The sequence below is a fragment of the Varanus komodoensis genome, unplaced genomic scaffold (genome assembly GCF_004798865.1).
Source record: "Varanus komodoensis strain SLA01 unplaced genomic scaffold, ASM479886v1 scaffold15, whole genome shotgun sequence".
NCBI classification, from domain to species: Eukaryota; Metazoa; Chordata; class Lepidosauria; order Squamata; family Varanidae; genus Varanus; species Varanus komodoensis.
The window spans coordinates 10,301,287-10,316,672 of NW_025335440.1; the positions used below are offsets into that span (position 1 = coordinate 10,301,287).

At 42.8% G+C, this 15,386-nt stretch overlaps 1 protein-coding gene across 1 annotated transcript in view; it reads right to left on the reverse strand.

The window, feature by feature from the left end:
* Positions 1-595: 595 nt before the first annotated feature.
* The window catches only part of ACVR2B (activin A receptor type 2B), a 119,945-nt gene continuing 105,154 nt past the window's right edge, over positions 596-15,386 (reverse strand). Inside the window, exons 7-11 of the mRNA XM_044425242.1 lie at positions 14,224-14,372; positions 7,320-7,434; positions 4,613-4,751; positions 2,288-2,418; positions 596-1,103 (exon numbers count right to left, since the gene is read on the reverse strand). Of these exons, the coding sequence (XP_044281177.1) occupies positions 909-1,103; positions 2,288-2,418; positions 4,613-4,751; positions 7,320-7,434; positions 14,224-14,372 (729 nt within the window). The 3' untranslated portion in view covers positions 596-908. The remainder of the gene's footprint in view (positions 1,104-2,287; positions 2,419-4,612; positions 4,752-7,319; positions 7,435-14,223; positions 14,373-15,386) is intronic.

Sequence of the window (15,386 nt, forward strand, 5' to 3'; positions counted from 1 at the left end):
TTTAACACTACTGAAGCCTGAGATATTAAAGAACCCATTTCTACCAGTGATTCTCTGTGACCCAACTTTCTCTGTACTCTGCAGCAGTTTAATACTCTGCCTCAAAACTTGCCCTTCCTCTCATTAACTGTTTAACTGAGAAGTAGCTCCATAGCAGATGTTTTCTCCAAATGCTGCAAATGTCCAACGTCTCTTTCTCCCCAGCCCTATTACTAAACTTTTCACTTTCAATTCTACCATCAAAGAGTTAACATTCTCGCCTCAGTTTCTCCCCCCTCCCCACCCTCACCCATGTTACGGCAAAACCCGTTAGACCCGTAAAAGACACATCTGCTTTTTTTAAGCTCACTGTCTAAAATAGAAAAAAAAAGAAAAAGGAAAGGAAAAGTTGGGAGAAAAGTCCGTTTTGAGGTGTGATCTTATGTAACAGTCTTAAGTTTGCAGCATGTCTTGCAGATGAGAAGGTTGTTTTCTTGATACCACTGATGCTCTGAGTAAAAAGACAGACCGGCAAAAGAGGAAACTCAGGAAACAGGATCAGAAAGGAAATAAAGTGAGTCCATTGAGGTTTTGAGGTACCTGCACCGTGTCTGCATTCATTAGTCGGCACCCGAATGCTTGCTGAGATGTCCGCTTTTTCTTTTTTTTTTTTTTCTTTTTAATACAGTAGAGCAATGTGCTGGTAAAACTGATCCAATTAAAATAATAATAATAATAACAATAATAATAATAATAACAATAATAATAACAATTAAAAAAGTCAAGATTAAAATAGCAGCTGCATTCATCTGTGTGTATGTATGTCTGTGTGTATGTGTGTGTGTTAGATTTGTGGTTTAACATCTTTCTTTTCTTTCAATCCACAGAGTCTGGAAAGACCAAAAAAGAAAAAGAAAGTGAACCAGAATTTAGATGCTTGACTCTTTGGGCAGCAAGTCCGTGTTGGTGACAGAGGTCACGATGGAAACGAGGCAGTCCGAGGTAGTTCCGTTTAACAATTTGCGTATCTGAGAAATACGTTCCTCCACACAACCTGCTGACAGGCGTGCCTCTGCATCGTGGTCCCAGCATTCTTCAATTGTGACACAAAGCTGTGCCAAACCCTGTGTACGCAGGAGGAAACAGGTATTTAGCCAAAAGGACTCCCCAGATGGGGTTGGGTTGAGCATTAAACCTAGAACCCACTCGCTGACATTGCTAACAGAAGCAGTTCCTTGCGCCGGGCTAAAAACTGCTGCTGCTTTCTTTGTTTGCAACACGAGACTCACGCCACCTCATGCGTTAGTGCTAGCAAGTGTTCTGCCTTCTATCTCCAGGAGAAAACATAACCCCGTTTCCCTAATTTCCTAGTGTAGTTTTTAATCATTTGAGTTCCCACCCTCAGTGTGAAGAGGGGCAGCCCAGTTTTATTCCTCCAGTGAAAATTAAAGGGTTCCTCATATCTTGGTTTATTAAACCAAGATACTCAACATCCAAATGCAGCCACTAACTTTCAGTAAATGCAAACAGCTAATAACCTTGGAGAGTTCTTTATGTTAATTTAGCACTTTCTTCAGCTAAACTGTTTCCCCAAGTATTCTTAGACTCTGTGACCACATATTAACCAAGAGTGTTCTGAATAACTTCTTTATAGGTAGCCTAAACTTAAGAAGGAGTATTTGGCTTCATATTTTGTTCTGTTTGGACAGCAGACCTCCTCCCATTCCTCTGTCGTATCTCAGACTGCATTAAAAAAAAAGCATTATGGTGTAAACCACCCAGAGAGTTTTAGCTACTGGGTGGTATAGAACCATAATGCATGAAATAGAATGGTAAGTTGTTTTGCTGTGTAGCAAGGGAAAAAAACCGATGTTAAAGAACTACATGTCCAAAGCCCCCATGGCACTCAACATTAATTGCAAGGTTCTTCTGATTCTGGTAATGCTCTGTCCTCATTATAGCTATATACTCATACAATAATTTCCCTTTCTTCTTTTAAACCCAAGTGAAAAAACCAGGAAGTCTTCAGCACATGTTAATTTCCTTCCTCTTGTTTACTCCTCTTTTCTATGCACTCTTAATGACAGTTCGTAACTCCCAGCAAATTAAGGTACTATACTTAATTTAAAGCACATACACATTTTACTCCGGGATTTTTAATGCCACCAGGGAATTTGTTTCTGTAAAATTCCTCAAGAAAACTATTTTGGTAATTGACATGAAGGGGGCCTCCAATATTGCTAAACAGCACTTCTAAGCCTAGTTGAAAGGGAAAACATTTTAAAAATATTAATGAAAAGCAACATACAGGATGTTTAAGCCACTGCTCCTTGAATACAGGGCGCATCTTCTTATGAACCACCACCTCCTGTAGATCCTCGAGGGATGGATGCTGACCTATCTCTTCTTCAAATGGGAGCATGTATTCATCCACTGGACCTGAGTTGCATGGGGAGAAGTGTATAAATCAACAGGACAGGTAACCCTGGTTTAGTCTGATGCGTGTCTCAGCAAGAAAGTTTTAAACCACACACTTCACAGTTAATCATTATTGCAGAAGAAATGCTTAAGACACAGTGATCAACGGGGCAGTCTATTTCCACTTTGTGTTACCTCTGCATAATTGCATTCATAACCCTATAATCTTTTGTTTTTTAAATCTTCATGAAAACTCTTATATAAGTATGTATCTCCTCTCAAAATGTGTATTTTAAATGCATTTTAAAAGTTTATTTGTCACGCCATTTGGAGATTTGCAAAATCTGCTACCTTCCAATATTCCTATTAGTTTGGATGGTGCAAAACAGATCAGCTCATTCTGGAATTTGTAAAGTTTGAATTCCTAAAGCATCCCTACTGAGAAGCACCTGTAATAAATCTCAGATTTTATACCACATCTGCCAGCAAGGCCAAATCTGTCCTCTCTTCCTTCATGGATCATATTCCAAATATACTCAGACATGGAAAGTTAGCATTTCATTTCAATTATTAAATTATTAACTTTCAAAAGGCCTGCCATACAGGCTTCAAATTTCCCTTTCAACCAGTAATGGAAGGAGATCAGAAGGATTCACTTCCATTGTCAATTATCTGCAGTAACTTGTTTGATCTAAATAAGAACTGTGATTATTATTAACTAAGGTATAGGGAACAAACAATATCATTAAAGTTTGTCTAGGTTTTGACAGAACCAGTCACATGTTCACTAGAAAATGAAAGGAAAAGCCTTTGTATCTCCTCCTCCTGGCCATAGTGTAGGTGGGGGTGGGAGAATGTGTCAGTCCAAGTCTCATTCAAGGTCATTCCTAAACGAGTTTACTGTTATGTAAGAATGCAGCCAGTGCTTTAAAGAGCTGTGAGCTTGGAAATCATAAAACTGTCTCTTCAGGTGCAATCCTATATATGTTTAAGCAGAAAAAAGGTCCAACAATTTGTAGCATCCCCCAGCCCCATGCTGGCTTAGGGTTCTTGAGAACTATAGGATCTTTTTAAAATCTAAACATGCACAGGATTGCTCCTTTTATTTATTGAGATTTTCATCTGGTTCTATTTGCATCAGGTATTCACACAGCCACTAAGCAAAACACAGGTATAATACTCTTATAGTATAATACTGTAAGAGAATACAACAATACTATAAGAGAATACAACAATGTTTACATTGAATCCAACTATTCAGTCATATTGTTTCTAAGTAAAACAATAATCTTAGAAGGCTGCAAAAAATGCACACTTGATCAGCACTTTTACCTGGTTATTAAAGAGAGCAATCCAATGCCCTCCCACACTTGACGCTTTGAGCCTCCTGACTCAGACGCTTACGCGAGTCCAATGCACAGAGCAGGGCATGGTGCAGCTGCTCTGCACCCTGTCGGGCGAACCAGTGTGGAGGGGGAGTAAAAGAGACCGGAAAGCTATCTACAGATGGCACAGGCTATCAGCTCCAGCCTCCTCTACTCCCCAGTTCCCTCCCTGAATGTCCCTTTGCTCCTGCTTGAGGCCCATGTGTGATCTTGGAGAGGCAGCCCACAGTGCTTTTTCCATACCAGCTGCAAGGGGGAACGGGCAGGTGCTCAGCTTTCAGGATTCTGTGAATAACTGTATGGTCCCTCAGACAATATTGGGAGGACACAGGATTGTGCCCCCCAAAAGCTCATACATTACTGTATTGCATATGAGTAAAAAATAGCGGTTTTACTTCAAAGTAAGAAAATTTAGTTGCATGTATTCGACGCAACAGGAGAGTAGGAATGGTCACAGTGATAAAGTAAATTAATAAAATACTTATTCTCTAAAGAAAGTTACAGTTACTTGCAGTCTCTCATGGCTCTTTTTGCAGCAGATAAGCTAAAGTTTGCTGTCCACTTGACTTGCTCACCTCTTGGTCCTGAAGAAGAGCGACCTTGTCTGGCTACCAGAGAGGTCCTGTGCAACCCCATTCCACTGTCATGCTTTTATGCAGAAAAGCTTTACCTGTTATCTGATTATCCAGTTATGCAGGAATTTTGCCAGTTAATTTGGGTAAGCAAAGACCTCATTTTCCTAAAGGGGTCTCATCCCTGCAGAAGGATGTGTCCATTATTTCTCAGAGAACTGCAATTACTCCTAAAGCTGTAGAAGTCTCAATACTCACCATCAGCTGCTCTGCATCTGGAGACCAACTCCCACAATACTAACCCCATTGCATACATGTCTATTCTTAGGAAAGCATCTCTCTGGAAGTTGATTGCTCCTTCTAACACCTCAGGAGCCATGTACCTTCTTGTTCCCACCTGCAACAGGAAACAAAATCTGTCACTGGGACTGAAAGACAGCCACTATAGATTAAATAAATATATACAGAGAAAGAAAGCAAGAGAAAGAAAAAGAGAAGTAGGGTTGAGTTATGGCTGCAAAGAAAGAACAAAGGTACTTGTCTTAACCAGTGTCAAATCAGTAGTTTCTCTCTCCACCACTATTTTTCAGCTTGAATACATTTATGAGCAGGAATTTGGTCATGAGGCTAGCTTCAGGTTCAAAGCTGCAGAAAGGTTATCAGGACAGAACTAGGCGATAACGCAGATCTCTCCAGCTGTAGTGAAGAGAAGCTAAAGAGCACGGCCAACCTGCTAAGCACTCCTTTTGAAAGATGAGGGTCATGCCTGAGATGCCATGCATAAGGGGCGGCATATAAAAGTTTTACATAAATAAATACCCTGAGGGCATCCCATCATTGTCACTGGAGTTGCTTTTACTAGGTTTTACTAGTTCACCAGCTGTGGTCTTTCCTGGACAGGGATAGCTTAACCATAGTAATATAGGCACAGGTAACCACTGCAATGCCCTTTTGTCCAGAAGCTGTACAGAATGCCAGCTGCAGACCTTCTCCACATGCAACAGCTTCGGGGGGGAAACGGCACTAGCTGACTCTTTGCTACTGGGTCGGGTTTAAGGTTTTGGTCCTAGCACTGTAAAGCTCTAAACATCTTGCGATCAGGACGTCTGTGAGAGAACCTCCTCCCTTACTGACCTGCACAATTACTGAGCACTGGGAAGACAGTCTTCTGGTGGTTCCACATGGATCTATGGCCTGACTGGAGTTCACCAGGAGAATGGTCTTCAGTGTGGTAACGCCATTTCTTTGGAACTACCTATCTCTGAAAGTCAGGCAGACACCAGTACTGTATTCTGGATAACACTTTTATTTCAGCAAGTCTTCCTGAATGAACCAACCACAGCTTTATTGATCTTGTTTTTAACATAGTTTTATTCTTTTAACTGTTTATATTTTATTGTTCGCTGCTCCAAGATCTCTGTTCCAGAATATGGAGCAGAAAATATTGAAATAATAAAATAATATTAATTAGGCAGTGGAGTGAACCTATGTGGGAGGAGTGGGCAGTCTACAGACAGAAACTAGCACGGTCTGTGGCTTAGGGCAGGACTGTACAATATGTGGCCCTCAGCCTAACCACAGAAGCTCTTTTCAAGTGAGTTGCCTATGGCACAAAAGCCTCCCACCTTCTGGGTCATGGCATAAAATGACAGGGGAAATAGGTGGTGTGATAATTCCTCATAAGCAAGAATAATTTCACCACTAGAGACTGCTAGAGAGTTTTCTCTGTGAGGAGGAGGAAGTGGTCAATAATGGGAGAAGCTTTACAATTTCTCCCATCCCAGACCCAAAGAAAGCCATAATAAGGTCAAGGGGGAAAGTCAAGGCGTTCTCTTGTCATAAACATAGGGAAATATTCACAAAGGATTCCAGAGACCATTAACTACCAAAAGACACATCTGGAAATGCAGGATACAAAAGAGGAATTACTGTACCTTACATGTGATTCAGTAACTGGGATACAATTTAATTTTACAGGGAAAAAAGAGTTAAGTGGGCATCTGTATAGCTGTGTAGCTGAAAGGCACACGCCAGTTTTACCCCCATCCTGCCTTTTCAAAAGACAGAATCAAAGCGATTGAACAAATTCTTGCAACAGCCATTAAATTACAGGGCCAAACTTAGCGTGAGTGGAACTGGGGTAGGCTGTGAATGCACGTGTGCGTGTGCACACTTACTGGGCGTGTCAGCCCTGCACATGATCCTGCCTGGGGACTGGCATCCCCTTCTCTCTGCCGCTCCTGGCAGGCAGCACCGCTAAGCCTTTTGGCAGCCATGTATGATCGGTGGACTATATTCAGACTGGAGGTTCACGATTTGTGCAGGCCTGGATTATTCTGGTCTGCATCCATGATTGTGAGAAGAAAGTCAGGGATCGAAGTGATGCTGGATCGACTGATAGCGGAGTCAGACCTTGGTACCTTGAATTGGTTGACAGTGACTGGCGGCATTTTTCCAGCCATGCCCAGCAATACTGGGGATGGAACTTGGGGTCTTCTGCATGCAACGCTCCTGCTGAGCTGCAGCCCCTTGTTCTACTGTTGCAGCAGAATGAGATGACAGAGTAAAAAGCACAGCCCAATTTTTTAATATTCTGGAAAAAGAAAAATCCTAACTGTAAGCAAGAGGAACTGCAAGCCATTGCAGATAGAAAGTTTTGGGCATCTTCTCACTGCTCTTTTAGTATTCTACTGAAAGGGAGTGTGCATGCGTGCTTGAGTATTCAAACCACAGGAACCTAATCTGACCTTAAAGGGCAGTGTGCTGCAGGACCCTACTGATAATGTGGACTAGCTGTCAAAGCACTAGGATGCAACTACATGCAAATGCAGGTGCATTTTCTTGGGAACTGCATCCTCTTCCATAGACAATAAGCAAGGAAATACAACTCCTGCTTATTGCTATGTGCTCTGAGAGGTATTGATAAATGAGGCAGCCTAAGGAAACCCTAAGCTGTAGCTGTTACCTGTCCGTGAGTATCTCCTGGAGGTTTCCCAGGTTCAAACCGTACAGCCAATCCAAAGTCAGCAAGCACGGCAGTCAAGTCATTTTTCAGCAATACATTTTTGCTCTTGAAGTCCCTACAAAAATAAAAAAGGAAGAGGAAAAGTAGAGGAGAGGGTCTCAAAATTACAGATTCTACCACTGGCCATGATAAAACATCTGATTGATTCAGAAAGCAACTCATTTATTATGATTCAGAAAACTCCTGAGTTTTGCAATCCTGATTTATCTATAGCCAATGGGAGTTTGGCTACTGATGTCAACATTAGGGGATGTGCACATATTAAGCAGGGATTTTCAGAAAGGGAAATATTGGTGAGCAAAGCCAAAATCAACTTGATACCAGGTCATCCTGTTTAACAAGCTTCCTGAAATCCCCTAACATTTTATACGCATTTAAGCTCTGGACCTGTGCTTTCCTAGAACGTTTATGCAGGTATTGGAATGCCAGCTCTCTGTCTGGTTCCCTTTAGAGAGACCTTGGCTATTGGGTGGTATAAAAATGAATGAAAGAAAGTTAAGTACACTTTCACCCTTACCTACCCCATAAACGGAAACCCTGCTTATGAAGTCTTTCCCAGACTTTCCAACATTTTCAACAGGGGAGAGGAAGAGAAAGGGGATGTGGTTGAATATAATTAAATTACAGACCTCAGGCAGCAGATGGCCAGCCCGTGTGTGCACAGCATTCTAATTCTCCTGCCATCAATTCAATTCACTGTGGTAACCCTGCTGGTCGGATTGCAGGGCAACCACAGGCACATACAATGTAATTAATGAGGGCAGATACCATTGTTTTTCTGAAATCTTCCGTCAGAATATGTTAGGAAGAGACACACTGCAGTAGACAAAAGCAATTGGGGCGGAGTACAAGTCAGTAAATTCCCAGGGCGCAAAATCCCTTGCAGGAGGACCCCATCCCCACAGTCCTCTGTTCGTCAGAGACAGAGAGAGGACGATTTCCTTACAGATTGCAATTGTTAAATTGCATCACAGATTGCAATTGTTAAATTGCAGTCTGAGGAAAAAATGCAACTAAGTCTTTGCTAAGCATTGAAAATGATGGGCAATGCATTTTTTCCTCCTCCTGGCTAACACTGCGATTGCTAGTTCAACTACAGTAGTGCCTGCAATTACCTATTTTAATAAAGATTTATTTATCATGTCTGGGGTCCCATAAGGGTCCCCAGGGGAGCTCACAACAATGCAAAACACATTGTGATACAATAAAAGTAGCCACCCATAAAATTAACACGCAGTTAAAATCCATGAAGCGCCTGGTGAAATAAAAGCATCTTGGCTGCCTACCTAAAAGCCATCGACAAATGGGACAGCCAACCCTCTCTTGGAAAGAGTTCCACAAGTGGATACTGCCACCGAGAAGGCCCTGCCTCCTTTGACTGCCAGCCACACGTCCCTTGTAAGATGGTCACAGAGGAAGACCTCTGATGATGCTGACTGCAAACCAGATTGGTCTGGTTTATGCAGCCCTTCACATACCCTCTCTCAGAGCATTCATGAGTCTATAGATAAGAACCGATACAATCAGTGCCAACTTCTGATGTAACTGTTAGGGATGGATGAAGAAGCTGATTTCCATACAGAGTCTCCCATGAACTGAACTGATCCATGCACCCCCACCCTAAATGTGTGCATTGGAACTATAGAGCTATACTCTAGCCTTTGAACACCTCAAATGTTCTGATGCAGATCTTGGCATAAAAAAAAAATCAAAAGAGATGTGTACTTTGAATTCAAATTAAAACCATTTTATGGATTCTTTACAGATTATAGATTAAAGCAGAGATGGGGCAGAATGGATTTATAGGGGAATACAGTTCAGTATTAAATACTTAGATAGTTAGAAGATGTGGTGCTCAGGACCAGAAAGACAAAATTACTTAACATTGTGTGTGTGTGTGAAACTGTTTCTTGCACACACAGACACATATCTATATTAGAGTAACTACAAAAGAGAAATAATAAAACAGCAAGCCATTTTGGCTTCTGCTTTCTTAAGTTGCTCTGATATGCAGCAATGCCTCAACTTGGCTTTAAGATTTTGATTTTTTTTTAAATCTCAATCTCTCTCTCTCTCTCTCTCTCTCTCACACACACACACACACACACACGATACAGAGATATGGCTATAATTAACGAAACCATTCTGAGATCCAGAACAAACTCATCTGAAATTCTGCTGTAAAAATGCTTTTTTGTTGCAAAATTTAGAAATAATTACTAGAATTAAAATTTTTGTAAGATAATTCAATTTCCTATACAAATAACCCCAAATAAATTCTTCAAATAATTTGCATCCCACTAAAGAGCAACTCTGAAAAGTTTCTCTTCAAATAAATTCCCTTTTTAATTAACCCCTATTCATGATCCCCCACAATAAAATAATGTGACAATAATTTAGTCATCGAATTTAACAAAAAGTGACTCTTTCTATCATCATTGCATAAATCCAGGTGTCCACAGTTAAAGTGGAATCTTTTGCCCCATTCACATGCAATGAGTTGCCACCATGGATGAATTTCCCCTCTATACTTCTTGTTGTGGTAGCTGCCATTTTGATCACCTGGGATATGCTCTGGTTTCTTGCCATGTACAAACTCAGCAAGGGTGAAAGCCACAAGGGTTGCGGGTAGCTAACAAGCCATGGGCTGTTTTAGGGGTGTGGGTGGCTTGTCAACCACCAATGACTCATCTGTGCCTAGTTCACATGTAACAAGATGCTTGCACCGAGATACCTTGCTCCAGAAAGATGCAAAAGAAGTACAGAGTCAAGCCAGACCCTCTCTTGGTTATTTCCTGGCCTTGTCTCTCTCTACGCTGAAGTAGACAAGTTACAGAAGGAGCCACACGGAAGCCTTTCCTTCCTTTGTCCTCCTGCCGGCATCGTAGAGCCCTCTCCACTCCTCCATGTCTTAGAAATAGCTTTAGCTCACTCTCGACATGAAAAATCCCCCTCCTCTTCCTTCCACCCCAGTGCCTCTGTGAGTGACCTCTCCTGTCCCTGGCACCATGGAGGCTTCTGTCACTTCCCCTGGGGGGTACCAGGCAGCCTCTTCTCCCCCTCATGAGGCAGCCACAGCAGGCAGGCACTGCGTCTCCTCCCATGCCCTCAGCTGGCACATGGCAGCTTCCAAGGATCCTAGAGCGAGCTGTACCTGAGGCATGTTAGCATTGCTACGATATGGGGGACACTATGCATAAGCATTAATTGCTCGCTAGAGTAAGGCACCTGGTCTAGCCAAATGACTTCTGGGATTTCTTCTGGTAACCCTGACTCTGTCTTTAAAGTATGTGGTGCTGAAATTAGCATTTTAGAAGAGTTCTTCTTAGAAAAAGCAATTTGCATTTGTTCAGGGACAAGAGGTGGAAGGAAGAAAGAGCACATCAGAACTGATTCTAAGAAACTGGGAGTATTTACGTAGGAAAAAATGTAATCATCTCTTCCCTGAAATTTATTTCTATATGCCATTAGAGGGCACTGCTGTACCAAAATGCTAGGATAGTTTTTTTTTTTTTTTAACTTTCTGCCTTCAGGGAAACCTTTCTGAAGGAGCCTCTCCTCAGGAAACCCTGTGCATCTGCTGTGTAGCGCTGTGCAAGTTGCAAAGAATACTGCACCATGTTCTCCGCCTGTGCAGCCATAATGGAGAGATCGGCAGCTTTCCTCACACGTAGAGGCGGCCCCCAAAAGAGCTGTTGTAGCCCACCTTTTGAATGAGGCAGGAGCAACGATGGCCTTCCTGGTACTGTTGGACAACAGCAGTTGGATTCTTGATGGCTGGCCATGCTGGAGTCCAACATCAGCCGAAGGACCACAGGTTGAGAGCGTGAGGGTCATGCTGGATCAGATCAAACATCTACCAAGCCCAAAATTCCGTTCACAGTAGCAAACCGTGTCCCATCGGGAAGTCCACAAGAGAACATGAGTGCCACATTTCTACTCATGTTCTCCCACATAGAGAAGTATATCGATTCTGATACTGGAGATGCTTTAAGCGACCAACCCTAGTAGCCCTTGTCCCCAATGAGTTTGTTTAATCTTTTTAAGCCACCAAAGGCGATGGCCATAACTATAATTTATCACAGTGAACTGCATAGTTTGACTGTACATTTTGTGAACAATTTCCTTTTATCTATCCTGGATCTGCTACCGATTAACTTCAAAGGAGAAGACAGACTTCTAGCATCGCAAGAGATGGAGAAAATGTCTCTCTATCCACCTCTTCCACATTATGTGCACACATCTCTGTAATTTCTCTTGTAGAACTCAGTCCTTCCTCACATACCCATTTAAACCCTCCATCCCCACTCTTTCTATATATTTCTTGCCCATTAAACCTACAACACAGCCTTCCACAAACAAGTGCCCTGTAGCTGTATTGGACTACAACTCCCACTGCCTACAGCCAACACGCTGACCATGCTGACTGGGGTCAATGGGAGTTGCAGCCCCACACATCTAGTGGGTACCCAGTTGAAGACAGCGGTTCTACAATATTTTCTCACTTGTTTGAACACTTTGAATAGTTCAGCTGGTAGGTTTAATCTAAGATAAGCAAAATGAGACTAGTATCTGGGCATCATGTATGGGTGGCATCTCTTTCCACATACAGTATTATTCTTTGCAACAAGTATGAAGGACTTGGGTGTTTCCTCCTAAAATTTCACAAGAGTTGGTCAAGTCTTGGGAGACTTCAAAAATTCTCATGAGCTCATTAATTCTACAAGAACACTGGATTACAGGAATGGAAGAATTTTCTCGACAGATTATTCCAAAGTGCAAGCAGAAAGCAGCTACCCAGATGCCTCCAAGAAATGCTAAAGCAGGGCAAAAAGGTCTGGTAACTCTCCAATTATTTGCTCCCCAGCATCTTGTGAAAAACAGAACCATCACTAGGCTCTGGCCCAAAGATATTTCTCAGTCTTCCAAATGTCAGCAGCCACACTTCAACCAATAAAGACAGCCAATGGTGGCTGGTCCTGCACCATGTATTCCATAACCAGCATCTAATTGAGCAGTGGTCTGCAGCAGAATGAAACTGAATGACACAGAGAAAGGTTTTAGCAAGGCCTTCCAAGTCTCATCAAAAATCTCCAAGATTTAGTCAAGTCTCATGAGGCTTGACCAACTCTCCCAAGATTTTTTCAAGTTTTCCAGAACTGCATCAAGAATTGTGTCTGAGACTATTCAGGGCCACAGACCCATCTGTCTGGGTTCAGACTATAGACTTGCCAGACTTGCTGGGCACTCCAGCAGCTACCCTACATGGCCACAGAGTACCTGGTGAGGTATGTCAGCAAGTCGTGAGTAGACCCCAAATCTTTTGTATGCTCCTTCCTTCTTTACCATCTTGCTCAGTCACAGAGGTTTTCTGAAAAGGCACTCTTTATGGCGCCACAAAGGCTGGAGATCTGCTTCAAAACCACTCGGAGCAGGGCATCTACTGTGGGGCCTCTCACCTTGCCGAGAATGGGAATGCAAGTATGCAACTTCATTTCTGTCAATTCCAGGAGGCCTTTCTTTTCAGGCAAGTAAATTCTGCCTAAACAGTAAATTCCAGCCAGTGTTTTATTGATTTGTTTGCTTTTGCTGTAAGTTTTGTATTTTACGTTTTCGTTTGTTAAATCCTGCTCCAATATTGTGCCATGTGCAATGGTTTATAGATTCTGGAATAAGTTCTTTGCAATACCCCTGTTCTGAACATACAGTTTCTATGCAGCTACTACAGCTAATACCTGGTGACAGATGTATAAAGTCACGAACAGGACATTTGTCCTGTCCTCCTTTAAAGCCATCAAAAGTAGTGGCCTTGACCATATTTCCTCTCTGCATGTTCCACGGCAGGTTCAGGATTTAATAAACCTCTGCTGTGCTCTTCTGCTCCTGCCGACTCCCAGCCCCCTTAAGATTGAACCGTCAAGCAGTTTAAACTCTGCTCAAAGCAAAGGCTTCCATCCTCTTAAGTATCTCAATTGCCCCCTTTGTTCACACAATTCACAGTAAGAACTAATCAAGCAAAGGTGTTTTTGCTGAATGATATGGACAAGTTTTTTACTGATAAGACTGCAGCCTCCCAAACCCATGAAAAGGACAAGAGAAAAAAATAGTCCACCAAAACCCCTGGAAAGACTGGGTACAGAAATGGAGCATGCTATATGGGGAATGTTTTGGTCTGACATAAGGAGAACATAAGGAAACTCTCTTATACCAGGTGAAGTCGTGGATCCCTGGAGCCCACTGCTGTCAAGAATGGGCCAGATGTTGCTGGACTACAAGTCTCATCATTCCTCACAACTGGCCTGCTGGTTCTACGCTACCTTCAGTGTCAGAGGCAGTGAGTCTATCTACACCACTTGCTGGGGCATTTGGGCAGGAGGGTGCCGTTTCACTCCTGTCCCTCTCAGAATTGGCCGCCTCCTATGTGAACCGAACATTTGACTAGATGGATGTAGGTCTGATCCGGCATGGTTCTTGGGCTCTTATCCTGCCTAGGACTGCTGCAACTTACAGCCCAGCAACCCATCCTTGACTTTCTAAAGTATTTTTTAATTCTGCCACTGGATTTCTTTTTCTAACTGAGATTCTAAATTGGATCTAAACTGGGACATTCTGCAGGCTTCCAGTAGTCCCTGCTATCTGTTTCCATTGACAGTGACCTACCGGAATCTCTCCTGAATGCATTATGCTGGGGGGCAGAGATAGTTGTGGACCAAACCAGGGACCTTTGGTCTGTATAGTGTAGATTCGGCACCTGGACTAAGACCCCTCCCCAGTATAGAATGGGTTGCAGAACGTTTCGTTCATCCGGGCCTGCAGTTTCACCAGCTTCAAGTAAGGACCCTACCTGTGTGCTATAGCAGGCTTGTGTCCTTCACCTTTACACCAAGGGACATCTTCATGCAGATAGGAGAGTCCACGTGCCATTGTTTCCGCCACATGACAAAGTTCATTCCAACTGACGATGTTCCCCTTCAGGTAGTCGGTTAGAGAGCCCTAGAAGAAATACAGCGTTGTTCAGGCTCCTTACTGTAGCACGATAATGACAAAAGCATCCGGAAGGGGCAGTCCTATGGCTCCTCAGTAGCCTCTGAGCAGCCACAAGTTTTTTCAGTTTTTCCCAGAGGCAAGACTGGAGACAGTGCACTGACCTGGAGACCAAGAAGCAGAGTTCTGACTCCCTCCACCTAGCAGCCAGTGCGGAAAGAACCACAACCTCCAGGAAGGCACTCCAGCCAGATGGGCAAAAATACAGCAAATTGTGGGCCGGGGTGGGGGTGGGGGAGATTGCCTCTGCCACTCCCTCAGTTCTATATAGGATGAATGTGAGTGTTTAGGGACTTACGGGTATTGCAAGGATTGTGCCCTAAGTTTACAGTGAGTACAACCCAGGCAAAGTTACACAGTTTAAGGCTGCAATCCTCTACATGTTTTGCTGGGAGAGAATTCTGCATAAACATGAATAGGATAAGGCTGCAAATAATATTCATTTCCATGGGAAAGCTGAGTGCATGCTGAAATCTCCCCTCACTGAGAGGGACTTAAATGTGCTTAGCTTTTGAGGTATAATGTCCAGTTTGGACTACTGTATTTATAGCAGCATACCAAAATCAAAATAGCCTCAAAAAGAACTCTGCTCTTAACCTGTACGACCACCAAGTAATATTTGCCTTCAGCAATTCATCAATTAAAGGTTTAACTACCTAATTACAGCCTTTTGCCCCTTTTCACTCTCATGTGGAATTTAAGAAGCTTGAAAGCAGGATTGCAGCCATAGTCTTTGGGATGGGAGGATGCAGCTGAATTTAAGGTGGGTTTTACCACCAGAGACAGAAAAGGGAGCTGGGAAAGATCTAGAGAACAGGCAAGGATAGTAAAGATAGGCATACTGTATTTTTTAAAAAAGTGCTCCCATAATATGGCTGGGATTATGTTTCAGACATCTAGAAAGACTGGAGGCAAGTAAACCCAGAAAGGATTTCCAGGGTTCGGAATAGTTTGTTTCCAAAT